Here is a 15,534-nt window from a genome sequence, read left to right as displayed (position 1 = left end):
GTCTGCTCCTCCACTTCCAGGAGAGCGTTGTCTGCTCCTCCACTTCCCAGGAGAGCGTTGTCTGCTCCTCCACTTCCCAGGAGAGCGTAGTCTGCTCCTCCACTTCCCAGTAGAGCGTTGTCTGCTCCTCCACTTCCCAGTAGAGCGTTGTCTGCTCCTCCACTTCCCAGGAGAGCGTTGTCTGCTCCTCCACTTCCCAGGAGAGAGTTGTCTGCTCCTCCACTTCCCAGTAGAGCGTAGTCTGCTCCTCCACTTCCCAGTAGAGCGTAGTCTGCTCCTCCACTTCCCAGTAGAGCGTAGTCTGCTCCTCCACTTCCCAGGAGAGCGTTGTCTGCTCCTCCACTTCCCAGGAGAGCGTTGTCTGCTCCTCCACTTCCCAGGAGAGCGTTGTCTGCTCCTCCACTTCCCAGGAGAGCGTTGTCTGCTCCTCCACTTCCCAGGAGAGCGTTGTCTGCTCCTCCACTTCCCAGTAGAGCGTTGTCTGCTCCTCCACTTCCCAGTAGAGCGTTGTCTGCTCCTCCACTTCCCAGTAGAGCGATGTCTGCTCCTCCACTTCCCAGTAGAGCGATGTCTGCTCCTCCACTTCCCAGTAGAGCGATGTCTGCTCCTCCACTTCCCAGTAGAGCGATGTCTGCTCCTCCACTTCCCAGTAGAGCGATAGCTGCTCCTCTATTTCCCCAATGCTGTTGGGTTACAACCCCCCTCCCCCCCACCATGGCCCTTATCTCTCAGGATGCAGCTGGTTAAAGACGCAAGGGCCGCCTTCCTGTTCACACTGAGCAGAGGTTCTGGCACCCTGCCGACTCCACTTTGTTTACTGTACATCAGAGCCCTTTCCATTGGTCAGAAAGCAGAGCGGCAGGACCTCTTTCCTGTGATCCTCCCTCCCTCCTCTTTATCACTCAGCCAATGGCTGTGATTTATTCCATGAAGTTGTTCGCTCCCCTTCACCCTTTTTCACTCCCCTTCACGAATGTGGGACAACTGGACAGCTATAAAGAATACTGATGCCTAGTTAAGGTCGCCATATTGTTCTTAACCTATCGAGACCTGTTTTGTTCAGTGATGGGGAGTGAACAAGGGCAGAAGGGAACAACTTCCTGGTATGAAGCGCGGCCACTAAGTCAACTCTGAGTATTTGACTTGACTCGGTCACAGAAGACAGAAATGAGGTCAAGCGAGACAATAGGTCCGTTGGCTATGGGTGGCAAGCGTCTAGTTAAGATCAAGACTGAAAAGCCCCCAACCATGGAAGTCACAGTGTTCAAAGTTTCCGAACAGCGAAAAACAAACACTTAAGATAACAGAACTATGTGGGGCCCAGATAGGAGGTCAGTAGATGCAAGAACACCCAAACCAAAACAAATGTCTGGGTAGACAGAGGCAAGAGTGTCAAATGAAATTTATAAAATAAAATGTGTTTCCTTGTACTCTAAACAGTCAAAGGAGGGCTTACATTCCTTGTTATTCATTATTCACTGTGTATTTATTCCTAGTGTCACTATTTCTGCTACTATTACTTCATCTGTATCTCTGCATTGTTGGAAAAGGACCCGTAAGAAAGCATCACTGTTAGTCTACACCTGTTGTTCATGAAGCATTTGACAAATAAAATGTGATTTGTGATCTAAGCAGATTACGTCCCAAGGACAAATCAATTTAGAGGAGCTTGCAACGCTATAGGCTACACTTTACATTCAGCTCCCATTCCACCTATGATTATGTTCAAACTCCTTCAATAGAGCAGACACAATGAGGTAGACAGCATCAAAACAGCACCCTATTATTCCCCATATAGGGCCCTGGTCAAAAGTAGGGAATAGGGAAGCATTTAGGACACAGCCCTAGGCCTCAAAGCCCAGAACTGGATGCCGAAATTATCTTTACTCCATTCCTCAAGCCCACCACATTAGCTGAAGTAGGATGTATTGTTGAGGGACCATACCTAGTCCAATGTAACCTGCTTAAAAATGGCCTTTTCTGTGTGTGTTACCATGGAGGACCCAAACACACTAGTCCCAATGCACCGCAGACAAGGAGGATCAAAATGAGTCATTAGTCACAAGATAACATTGTTGAGCTGAGGCCAAACAAGATGCCTTTATTAAAACCATTCAAATGGGTTTTAATAGACTTCCATCCCTCTCCTCCTCTCTCTCGCTTCTTTCTGAGCGACGGCAGATGCCTCGGCCGCTAATTATGCCTTTACGAGGGCCTAATTTTCAAAAAGGAAATGAAAAGTAAACACCAGAGTGTGAAATGTCACGACGTGCCGCAGAGGTAATTAAACCTCAGGTTGTTAATGTTTGTCGCCGTGGTGATGCTAAGCAACCTGCTCGACCCCGGCGGACCCCCGAACACCCCTCCCCCGCCTCCTCCCGCCCTCCCCCTCGTGCCCTCGTGTTTTGGTTTATCTCCTACATTAGCTGCATCTCGTTAATGAGCTCAATTAGCCATGACAACGTTCATGTGGTTAGTGAGTGCTGGAGAACTAAGTTTTATTTTGCATAATGCGTCATCTAAAGTGAGTAGTGCTCCTCTGGTGTTCGTGCTTATTACTTTACTACATGGCGTCCTTAGTGGAACATCAGATTCTCCACATCTTTTACAAAATGTGTTGTCAGTAAGTTGTTGAAACTTCCTAAGAACAAAAGGCTGATCTCATGCATAATAACAGATGTAGAAGAGATGACCCTCCTGGCTCTCTCACCCTCCCTCTCCCTCCCTAGCGCCCAACCTCACTCCCTAGCGCCCAACCTCCCTCCCTAGCGCCCAACCTCCCTCCCTAGCGCCCAACCTCCCTCCCTAGCGCCCAACCTCCCTCCCTAGCGCCCAACCTCCCTCCCTAGCGCCCAACCTCCCTCCCTAGCGCCCAACCTCCCTCCCTAGCGCCCTCCCAGCCTCCCTGATTAAATAATGATGCTATGTTGCCAGTGTTCCTTTACAGTTCACCTGGTAATTGTGTCTTAAAATGGAATTGGAATAACAGAGCAGACAGAGATGAACAAAGCAAAATGTCAGGATCAAGATCATAGTATGACGGGCTGAAGAAGGAAATTACCATATTCGAAATGCAAGGCGTTATCAATTAAACGTTTCTCAAGAGCGAACCAAACATTGCTATGTAACAAGACCTGTGCTGATGGACTGGCAGTGTAAACGGAGTGGAGAGAAAACCATATGCTGTAATTACAAATAAGTGACAAAGTAGGTTCTGTATTTCAGGTGGTTTTCATTTTGATAAACACTTAAATATACTGTGCAATTACAGAAACCCCATAATTACTTGCTACATTGTCATTAGGTATAGAGCTTTGAAGAGGACGCTTTTCCATTGTTAATCTGAGAGGGTAACAACAAGTCACAATTTTGCATTCCTCGCAAATTCTGCTTAGTGTAGAGAGAGTCTCCTTCTGCCCAGTGCCTCTGTGGAACAGATGGAGGTGATTTCTCTGGGGAAACGTGGAGATGGATTTATCCCTCTTCCCCATCAGTCTCTCTAGGGCAAACCTCACAGGCCTGTGTGTTTCCATTGTGTCAGCACTGGCAATGCTGACCCTGCGTCTGTGACCCTGCGCGCGCGTATCTGTGACCCTGCGCGCGCGCACGTGTCTGTGACCCTGCGCGCGCGCACGTGTCTGTGACCCTGCGCGCGCGCACACACGTGTCTGTGACCCTGCGCGCGCGCACACGTGTCTGTGACCCTGCGCGCGCGCACACGTGTCTGTGACCCTGCGCGCGCACGTGTCTGTGACCCTGCGCGCGCACGTGTCTGTGACCCTGCGCGCGCACGTGTCTGTGACCCTGCGCGCGCACGAGTGTGTCTGTGACCCTGCGTGGGAGGAAACCAAACATTTGGTGTGAGCGGTAATTTCCTGGGCAGGAAATCCGCAGCTCTGCAGCCTGAGAGTGATGCTAGAAAGTGGTTTGACCTCCAGAGACCTGCACTGCCATAGAGCTGCAATGACAACACATGAACTCTGGCAAAGTTGAATATTATTATGTCATGCTAATGGGCGGTGTTTAAAAATGAATCTCTTGCTGGAAACACGTCTGATGGGTTCTCATCTCCACCCACATTACCTCTACATTAGTTACATCAGTCTGGATGTACAGCCCCAGAGGAAAACAACACTGTCTACCATTTCCTACCTGGCCACAGTACAACATGACTTTGACTTGAACGAAACATTACATTTCCTGAACAGTAGGGCCCTTAATTAAAGACAACCATACCCCCTGTTCTATGTGCCCTTTTTATAGCCCCATCCCACTAACCCCCACCCCACCCCCATCTTACTAACACCCACCCCACCCCCATCTTACTAACCCCCCAGCCCCATCTTACTAACCCCCCAGCCCCATCTTACTAACCCCCAACCCCCACCTTACTAACCCCCATCCACACCTTACTAACCCCCACCCCCACCTTACTAACACCCACCCCCACCTTACTAACCCCATCCCCACCTTACTAACCCCATCCCCATCTTACTAACCCCCCAGACCCACCTTACTAACCCCCCAGCCCCACCTTACTAACCCCCATCCCCACCTTACTAACCCCCATCCCCACCTTACTAACCCCCATCCCCATCTTACTAACCCCCATCCCCATCCACACCTTACTAACCCCCATCCCCATCAACACCTTACTAACCCCCATCCCCATCCGCACCTTACTAACCCCCCATCCGCACCTTACTAACCCCCATCCCCATCAAACTAACCCCCCATCCGCACCTTACTAACCCCCCATTACCAATTTACTAACCCCCCATCCCCACCTTACTAACCCCCATCCCCATCTTACTAACCCCATCTTACTAACCCCCACCACCCATCTTAATTACCCGCACCTTACTAACCCCCATCCCCACCTTACTAACCCCCATCCCCACCTTACTAACCCCCCCATCCCCACCTTACCAACCCCCATCCCCACCTTACTAACCCTTATCCCCACCTTACTAACCCCCATCCCCACCTTACTAACCCCCTCCCCCACCTTACTAACCCCCATCCCGATCTTACTAACCCCCATCCCCACCTTACTAACCCCCATCCCCACCTTACTAACCCCCAGCCCCATCTTACTAACCCCCATCCCCACCTTACTAATCCCCCACCTTACTAACCCCCAATCCCACCTTACTAACCCCCCAATCCCACCTTACTAACCCCCCAGCCCCACCTTACTAACCCCCATCCCCATCTTACTAACCCCCATCCCACTAACCCCCCAGCCCCACCTTACTAACCCCTCAGCCCCACCTTACTAACCCCCCAGCCCCACCTTACAAACCCCCCAGCCCCATCTTACTAACCCCCACCCCCACCTTACTAACCCCCCATCCCCACCTTACTGACCCCCCATTACCACCTTACTATCCTCAATCCCCACCTTACTAACCACATCCCCTTCTTACTAACCCCGCATCCCCATCTTACTAACCCCCATCCCCACCTTACTAACCCCCATCCCCACCTTACTAACCCCCATCCCCATCTTACTAACCCCCCAGCCCCACCTTACTAACCCCATCCCCATCTTACTAACCCCCATCCCACTAACCCCCCAGCCCCACCTTACTAACCCCCCAGCCCCACCTTACTAACCCCCCAGCCCCACCTTACTAACCCCCCAGCCCCATCTTACTAACCCCCACCCCCACCTTACTAACCCCCCATCCCCACCTTACTGACCCCCCATTACCACCTTACTATCCTCAATCCCCACCTTACTAACCACATCCCCTTCTTACTAACCCCCATCACCACCTTACTAACCCCCATCCCCACCTTACTAACCCCCATCCCCATCTTACTAACCCCCAGCCCCATCTTACAAACCCGCACCTTACTAACCCCCATCCCCACCTTACTAACACCCATCCCCACCTTACTAACCCCCCATCCCCACCTTACCAACCCACATCCCCATCTTACTAAACCCCATCCCCACTAACCCCCCAGCCCCACCTTACTAACCCCCCATCCCCACCTTACTAACCCCCCACCCCCACCTTACTAACCCCCCCATCCCCACCTTACTAACCCCCCATCCCCACCTTACTAACCCCCATCCCCTTCTTACCAACCCCGCATCCCCACCTTACTAACCCCATCCCCTTCTTACTAACCCCGCATCCCCATCTTACTAACCCCCATCCCCACCTTACTAACCCCCAGCCCCATCTTACTAACCCCCACCCCCATCTTACTAACCCCCAACCCCACCTTACTAACCCCCAACCCCACCTTACTAACCCCCACCCCCACCTTACTAATCCCCCACCTTACTAACCCCCAATCCCACCTTACTAACCCCCCAATCCCACCTTACTAACCCCCCATCCCCACCTTACTAACCCCCCATCCCGACCTTACTAACCCCAACCCCATCTCACCTGGTAGAAGTTGGGCCAGAAGGTGCTGACAGCCAGCTCCACCTGGCGCCAGGTGGGGTAGGCGGGGCCGGAGGCGTTCCACACGGGGATGCCCAGCGGACTGTTGTTCTCCTTAATGTAGATGTTGAGCTGGCCCGGGTTGGCGCCCTCGCGCTGGCCCGCCACGTAGTACTGGAAGATGAGGCAGTGGGTGTCGTTCTCTTTGAGCTGGGGCATGAGCAGCTGGGCCTTCTGGCCCGAGGAACGTCCGCTGGTGTTGACCATCATGAAGGCTGAGCCTTGGGGGGGGAGGAAGGTTAGTCAGTGAAACTACTAAACACACTAATACCTATAAATGACTTGAATAAACTTGACTAGTAATCAAATGCATTTAAGATGTCACCGATTCAAACCGTTTTTAAATGAGCACGAGTTGCACTGCTAAGTCATGACAGTTATTTATGCCCTAAATATGAATTAGACAGGGTATTAGGGGAGGTAATCCAGTACAAACAGTTCCTGAACGACCATGTCATGAACACATATTTGACAGTTGGAGGTAGATACATTAAAATAGGTGCTGCTTTCAATGATTTACGTATGGACTAAACAGCAGGCTACGTGTTTGTAGAAGATAACCTGGCCAGCTGTTTATTTCAGAAACAGGAAAATGTGACCTGAACACAGCACATACTGTACATTAATTACTGTATCCAAGTCTCCCACTTCACCACTGACGTGATTATGGCAACACTAAATCAAGGTTCGTTGATACGTTAACACAGACTGTATACTTCATAACAAGACCATGACAAAGGAAACAGGGGGGGAAGAGAAGATAAAGGGGATAAGATGTCTGCCTCAGTCAGAACAACAGTTAATGAATAACCACAACGTAACATTAAGAGAACCTCTCACTAGTCAGCATGGGTTGCCAGGATGGGACTCAGTCATACAATCAATAGAACGGGCTTGGAACCTCTAACCATGGCAACTTGAATGGGGATTCCCATTCTATTCCTTCTATATCTATGACTGAGTCACTAGTCAGTATGGGTTGCCAGAGATGGGAGAGGTTCTATTAATGTCACGTTGTGGTTATTCATTAACTGTTGTTCTGACTGAGGCGGACATCTTCTTATCCCCTTTATCTTCTCTTCACCCCTTGTTTCCTCTGCCATGGATAGGAGGTTCCAAGCCCCTTCTATTCATTATATTTCTATGCTCTAGGTCCTCTCCGTGGACGAAGCTTTGAAAGACCCTGGCGTGCTCTCAGCTCATTTAAAGGGCCGTTTCAAAACGTTTTTTTAATGGGCAAAAAGCGGAGTGTGGTGTTTGTTTTACTGCAAAAGACCCACGGCCATTGTTCTGGCTCGTCTACTAGGGGTTCATTATCTACACAAACTGGTATTCCCGAGCTGAGTCTATATTACTCTCTACAGTAGCTACTGTGTATATGCAGATTGTTGTTTCTTTCTAAAAATAAGCATGATGTACAAAACTAACAGGGAGATAGAGTGTAGGAGTGGAATGTACGGCCCACCAACAATGAATCAGAATTCTCATTGAAATTCTCCTCACTAAGTGCAGTATGCCCAAACAGCACCGTGGCAAATCTGAAAGTCTCAAGTGTCACTAATGTATACAGCTCCATTACTTCTATTTATATATTTTTCTGAAACTCTGCTTTTCCTTACTGAAGGTTCAGTCGCTAACGGCCACCGTCATGCCCTAAAAGCCTAGACGATGGGGATAGTGAAGGATTTAGGGGGGGGGGGGGGGGTTCATAGAGATCCCAGGCACATTGATCCTGAGTGGAGAAGAGAACAGGGAAGGGACCACTTTGTCCTTGGCCTTCCTTCCCCACTTCCATTAAAGCCTGTAGAACGCTCTCTGCCATGGCAACGTTGAAGTGCCCAGTACATAGGGCTTCAGAGTCTCATCGGCAGAACTCTCATTAGTCCATTTGTGCTCCAGCATTGGCCTTCCAGGGCTAGAGCGCAGAGCGGAAGGAGGAGTGGGAGGAATCGATACGGTCTGGAGGTAGTGAAGGGTACACCATGGACAAATCCAGTAGCAACAAATGGACGCCCTTGACCACACCACTTTTAGGGTTGAGGACCGTTGTTGAAAATTTTCAAAAATTCTCAATTTCCAAGCCAGTACCTATGATGGCGAAAGGGTTGGCGAAACAAGAACAGTTTGCTTTGAATGGATGTCTGGCGATAATCGGAGGACCACGTTGGGACAAAGAACGTTGTTTATGTATATTTAGTCCAATTTAAATCAGCCGTGGCCTTAAAATTCAACCTCTTCCTACTGTTTGCAATGCTTGGGAAGGATCTGAGGCCTTCAACCTAGAAGTGGTGAACAAAAGACACGTTGAAGAGCTCTATATATGCAACAAGTTTTACTGTAGTTGTCGCTCCAGCTTGTCATATAAGGTCAGTCCCTCGCGCCAGGGTCATCCGCCGGCCTCTATATAATTACACATCAAACTATGATCCAAAGATTGTACCTACCTCTCCCTGGCTGTAGTATTAATAAGATAGAGGCTGCCCTCCTGTGCCGTGTCCATTCTTGTGTACTAAAGTGCGCCTTTTCCCACTTAATTCAGATTAAATTGCAGATCAGGGTGTTAAAATGTGCACCCTACCCTCTCATTTCCCAAGCAAATCTTGCCTATGGCCTGCAGCTATGAGAGGGGTAAATTGATCTTCCATAATAATTATGGAATTGTGTTAAGGAGCCCAGACAACTCAGGCAGTCTCTGGGATTGTGTTAAGAAAGCCCAGACAACTCAGGCAGTCTCTGGGATTGTGTTAAGAAAGCCCAGACAACTCAGGCAGTCTCTGGGATTGTGTTAAGAAAGCCCAGACAACTCAGGCAGTCTCTGGGATTGTGTTAAGAAAGCCCAGACAACTCAGGCAGTCTCTGGGATTGTGTTAAGAAAGCCCAGACAACTCAGGCAGTCTCTGGGATTGTGTTAAGAAAGCCCAGACAACTCAGGCAGTCTCTGGGATTGTGTTAAAGCCCAGACAACTCAGGCAGTCTCTGGGATTGTGTTAAGAAAGCCCAGACAACTCAGGCAGTCTATGGGATTGTGTTAAGGAGCCCAGACAACTCAGGCAGTCTCTGAGATTGTGTAAAGGAGCCCAGACAACTCAGGCAGTCTCTGAGATTGTGTAAAGGAGCCCAGACAACTCAGGCAGTCTCTGAGATTGTGTTAAGGAGCCCAGACAACTCAGGCAGTCTCTGAGATTGTGTTAAGGAGCCCAGACAACTCAGGCAGTCTCTGGGATTGTGTTTAAGGTTGATAAAAACTGTAGTGGGGTGCGGGGTAATCTTTTTTGGAATTGGCGGTTCCCCCTCTCCATTAGAGAATTCTTTATACCACTGGGCTCATAGTTGGCATCAACGTCTGTTTAGTCATTTCATGGGTATGAGAGCTCACTGCTCACCAAAAGTCCCTTGTAAATCGGTTCAATCTGACTTCTGGCTATACATACTCACTACTACACTCGAGCTGGCTCATATGCTCCCTGTTGCTTCTGCCGAACACACAGATATGATATCTTCTGATGACAGACATCATCCAACACCCAGGCCACAACCAAAACCCAAATCCATTCCCAATGCCACGCTACACTCTTGACCTCAAACTCAGATGACACCTCTGTCGCCCCTGGTGATTAACACACCAATACATCTGACAATGATAACGACCAAGCTCGAGGCACAGCACCGGTTCCCATGGCCACCAGATCACCGGTGTCAACCATTTCTCCCAATTAATTTCATATTCCAATGTTTCTCGCATGGTTGCTGGTTGTTAGTACACAGGAAGACTGAAGAGTATGGAGCTGGGTCATTATAAAGTATGTTGGCAAGTTCATTGCCAAGATAAAAATGACAAAATGGTGTTTGTAGATACAGTTTAGGAAAGTGGTCTAGTGCATCACTTTCTTGACAGCTTTATCAGAAAAACATTGCTCCCTCAACGGATTCAGTCTTTCATAACTTGTAAATAAACTTCCATCACCAATCCTTGACATGATATCTAAACTATGCCTTTTAATTAATAGAGCCCTCTCTAATGTGCCTTCAGAGCATAGCGTTAAGCTGCATGTTAGCCTTCTGTTTGGTGTCTTGCCAACAGGTATATATGCCTGTCATTAGCATAACTCCTGTGCCATGATCAGAAGCACAATTTCTTTCCTTTACAACTCACTTCATATATTTGTTCACAAGACCAATAGAAAAGAGGGACACCCTTTCATAAGTGGAGGCACATGCTCTTCCTGGTTGCATTGAAACAACTACTGAAACAACAGAGCACTTTCAAGGGATTGTTTGCCCCTTTCATGTTGTCCTTTATCTCTCTCTCTTTTGATATAAGTTTTATTTTCAGAGCTGTCATATTCCAGGGGGAAAAGAAACAGACGAGACAAGGAGGCAATGCTACGCCATTTGAATTTCATAGACAAAAGTTGAGACTCCCTCTGAGAAAGACTATGGGGTGCTCAAGGTCATCTGAAGTGATATGGGGCCCTAGAATATAAAGTGTTCTGGAATATTCCTGTTTCTTCAAGACTCACCTGCACCACACTGCTTGTGCTGATATAGGAATGCCATTTGTTAAAATAAGTTGTTTTACTGCTAATAATGTTTGAGTATTTTGTTTTGATCAATTATTCACCATCCTGTATTTCCAGGTGGCCTGAAATAAAATATTCTGACTATACAAGTATCTTCAGTTAGCTCAACTTAACAGTATTTGGAGTATAAAAGTTGCATGAGAGCAAGTTAACACACTTCCAGATTTCACTCAACTTTGCATGTGTCACTTATAATGCTCCATCCATTCATGATTCTTGTAAAAACCTTGTGCTGTGTGTGTGTGTGTGTGTGTGTGTGTGTGTGTGTGTGTGTGTGTGTGTGTGTGTGAATTATGATCTCAGGTATCAGCCTCCTCTACTGCCAGGTGGTCTGGAACTGAATCCAGTTGCTAAGCTCTCGATACACTTGAGAGTTTAGTGGCACCAACCATGTGAGAAATTTGAAAAAAAGATTGGCTTTCTAAAAAAGGCCATTATGCCTGCATTCTAACTAATGGAATTGGCATGGGAAGAACATTACACACCTGGCATGTGCCGTTCCTGTCCCTCAGAGTTATAAAACTGTCTTTTTCAGCCTTGGAAATAAAGGAGGCTATCTGTTGGCGATATGTCTGCTACAAGTATTCTGTTACCCAATCAGGAACTCCACTGGCATCATTTGTATTGTTGCACTGGCTGATGACAATCGCTAACCGACACAGATGACTTTACCCTTGGTGCTCAAGGGTTGCCGGAGAGCCGTGGCCTTATCACGAGATACACAGCAGTGGGTAGAGAGACGGTGGGCGTTTGGCGCCTGAGCGTCCGCCAAGGGGGAAATCACCAGCGTGGTGAGAAAGGGAGGAATCCACTGTCAGTCTAGTGCTACTCGACTGCCTGACACCGGTCATTACATTAAATCGGTATCCTCACCATCTCGCCTGAGAGTGAGAATAGTAGGTTAAAGGAGGCTCAAACTGAACCAGTTGCGTTGGTAAGAAGACTACAAGTTTCAGTTTCTTCTGAATTTTGGAAAACAAGAGGTATAAATATTTTTAAAAGCATCAAACTAATGCAGGAATTCACACAGCGAGTCTCACTTTGGACATAAACCTAACACACCTCAGGCAGCGAGCGGTGAGACATACTATATGACCCTTGCCATTCGTACCAGTAGTGAAAAACATCAGCAAGCTTATATTTTCACCATCTCCATAGCTTACGTATTTACAGTATCCCAATCCACACGCAATGGAGGCTCTGATAACATCATATAATTTGCCAACTATTTTAGAAGCACATCAGGGCCGGATTGTTTTAGTGTTGTCTAAAAGACACTCAGCAGGGGATACTGTTCTCCTCTACAATGCCAGGTTCAGGGCCAATTAACACGCAAACACTTTAAAAGCAACCAGAGGGTAATTTCCATAAAGAACAGAGCTTTGCAGTCATACAAAAAACCCATAATGTTTTCTATTTCTATGGAGTGTGTGTGTGTGTGTTAGAGAAGGAGAGCGTGTGAAAAAAAGAGAGAGAGCGAGTGCAAGATGATTGTTTTTTTACTTTGCCATTTCCAGCTCCCATTATGAGCGGGTATCGACCTCGTCAGTTGATGTTCATGAACTCTTTTTTCCCCTCATTGAGCTTTTGACATGGGAGAGAGAAGAATGACCATTTAAAATGAAAGAGTCAAACACCGATAGGACGAATCCAATTTTCTCTACTCCCACAAATGATCGTACAATCAATCACTTTCTGGTGGGATGACAAGCAACTAAACTATATATATATATATATATATATATATATATATATATATATATATATATATATATATATATATATATATATATATATATATATATATGTTTGTTTTCCTTTCTTTAAGGGATGAATTAGACTATGAATCCTCTACTGAATGGATTATGGACTAAGTGCGGCGATGCGGCCTTCTCGGTGGAAGGAAGGAAGGGATATGAACAAGTGCATAATCGTGGCCTTAATTTCAGGTTAATGGAACAAGCACTGTGCTAATGCATGTTTAAAGAGGCATTATATGGTGGGAAAAGGAGCGCGGCGCTAGCTATCGAGCCACATTCACACCAGCCCTTAAATATTTTAGCAGGATACATGACTTAAGAGGTTAAACGTGTTAGTGAGTGGATCAGTGCAAGTGGGTGGGGTGGGGCTGAGGCAGCGAGAGAGAGAGCGATGCGAAGATGAAATATTGGTCAGGCCGCACAGCTCAGCGCAATTGTCTTGTTGGTTCCACTCCAGCGGAATTGTTATGGCGTGTAAACAGCTCCCTACGAGTCAGCGAGATTGGTAATGAGATTTTTCTACATGGGAGGCTCTCGGAGAACGGATCAATGCCCCGTCGACGGGGGAAAGGATTAGAAAACTTGGATTTTAATCATTAACGTTTGGCCATGCAATATCATTGAGGACGCCATGCACTTGCATAAAAGAAGCATGGGGACTGGGAGAAGAGTTTATTCTAATGAAGAGCGGGATCTTGAGACTAGAGGACAGAGTGTCTGACAGCTAAACAACTGTCTCAGAGTACATGCCAGCCTGTCTCCCAATTTAAGGAGCTACGTGAGGGCAAACTGCACTATAGCAGGAGCGGACTGGGACCAGAAATCGGTTCTGGAATTTCTAACACACCCAACTATTTTTTTCCTTGTTTCCTTCAGGCCCCCAGTATTAGCCAGATAATCATAACCCACACAGATAGACAGGCTAAAAATGTTTCAGCCCATCTGGCATTTGCCCAAAATGCCAGGAGGCCAGTCTGCCCATGCACAACAATATAATTTTTTTCAATCTCCAGAAATTACATCTAGATGAGTATATAGAAGATACACCTGACAGTATCTAAAACCTCAGAGCTCACAAATGATGTCTAGCATCACAACCTGACCAAGGATGACTGACAAATTAGAGTACTCTAGGTCTTGGTATGAAAGGCCCATGTCCTACAAGGCAGACTGATTCAATGTCTATCATACAGTGCCTTCGGAAAGTATTCAAACCCCTGGACTTTTTCCACATTTTGTTACGTTACAGCCTTATTCTAAAATGGAGTAAACGGTAGTTTTCCCTCTCATCAATCTACATACAATACCTCATAATTACAAAGTGAAAATAGGTTTTTAGAAATGTTTGCAAATCTAAAAAAATGTTTTGGTTGAAATAACTTATTTATATAAGTATTCAGACTCTTTGCTACGAGATAGGAAATTGAGCTCACACCTGTGTATATAAGTTCCCACAGTTGACAGCGGTAGTCAGAGCAAAAACCAAGCCATGAGGTCGAAGGAATTGTCCATAGAGCTCCGAGACAGGATTGTGTCGAGGCACAGATCTGGGGAAAGGTACCAAAACATTTCTGCAGCTTTAAAAAGGTCCTTAATAACATTCCATCATTCTTAAATGGAAGAAGTTTGGAACCACCAAGACACTTTCTAGAGCTGGCCGCCCGGCCAAACTGAGCAATCAGGGGAGAAGAAACCTGGCATCATCCCTACGGTGAAGCGTGGTGGTGGCAGCATCATGCCGTGGGGATGTTTTTCAGCGGCAGGGACTGGGAGGTCAGGATCGAGGAAAATATGAACAGGAACCTGGAACAGGTTCTCAGACTGGGGCGAAGGTTCACCTTCCAACAGGACAACAACCCGAAGCACACAGCAAAGACAACGCAGGAGTGGCTTTGGAACAAGTCTGAATGTCCTTGAGTGGCCCAGCAAGAACCCGGACGAGAACCTGATCAAACAGCTATGGAGAGACCTGAAAATAGCTGTGCAACGACAGAGGATCTGCAGAGAGAAATGGGAGAAAACTCCCCAAATACAGGTGTGCCAAGCTTTTAGCGTCATACCCAAGAATAATCACGGCTGTAATCACTGCCAAAGGTGCTTCAACAAAGTACTAAGTAAAGGGTCTGAATACTTATGTAAATGTCATCAGTTTTTTATTTTGAATAAATTAGCAAACATTTCTAAAAACCTGTTTTTGCTTTGTCATTATGGGGTAGTGTGATGTCATTATGGGGTAGTGTGTGTAGACTGATGAGGGGAAAAAAATAAAATTTTAGAATAAGGCTGTAACCTAACAAAATGTGGTAAAAGTCAAGGGGTCTGAATAGTTTCAGAAGGCACTTTATATTCCAACACACAACTTTAATCTCTAAGCTTCATTTACTATTAGGAAGTACACAAATCAATAACAATTCATGGATTCAAATGATACTCTGCCATGACAAACGAACACTGCTATAACCTTGCATGCACTCATGCAAACGTGTACACAGACACACACACACACACACACACACACACACACACACACACACTTCGTTGCCCATGGGATTCCGTTGATGAGCGTATTATGTTTAGAATCAGATGGGTTGTTCTCTTTCCATTTTGCCGTGCACAGATTACTGATTCAGGCTGGTGCCCCAGCGCTCTGCTCTTGTAACCAGGATGTGTTGTTTGTCCATTTATTGATTAACCTTCACATGCAAAGTACTTTGTAAATTGAAGTTG

The 15,534-nt window shown here is 46.9% G+C and overlaps 1 protein-coding gene across 3 annotated transcripts in view; it reads right to left on the bottom strand.

Moving 5' to 3' along the window:
- LOC139420199 (receptor-type tyrosine-protein phosphatase mu-like) overlaps window positions 1-15,534 on the bottom strand; it is a 300,083-nt gene that overhangs the window by 192,968 nt on the left and 91,581 nt on the right. For all 3 annotated transcript variants that reach the window (XM_071170025.1, XM_071170026.1, XM_071170027.1), the window contains exon 3: window positions 6,411-6,688. In XM_071170025.1, coding sequence (XP_071026126.1) covers window positions 6,411-6,688 — 278 coding nt within the window. The remainder of the gene's footprint in view (window positions 1-6,410; window positions 6,689-15,534) is intronic.

Source organism: Oncorhynchus clarkii, chromosome 11, assembly GCF_045791955.1.
Source record: "Oncorhynchus clarkii lewisi isolate Uvic-CL-2024 chromosome 11, UVic_Ocla_1.0, whole genome shotgun sequence".
NCBI classification, from domain to species: Eukaryota; Metazoa; Chordata; class Actinopteri; order Salmoniformes; family Salmonidae; genus Oncorhynchus; species Oncorhynchus clarkii.
The sequence above is the reverse complement of the archived record's forward strand: the minus strand, read 5'-3'. Positions and strand labels throughout refer to the sequence as shown.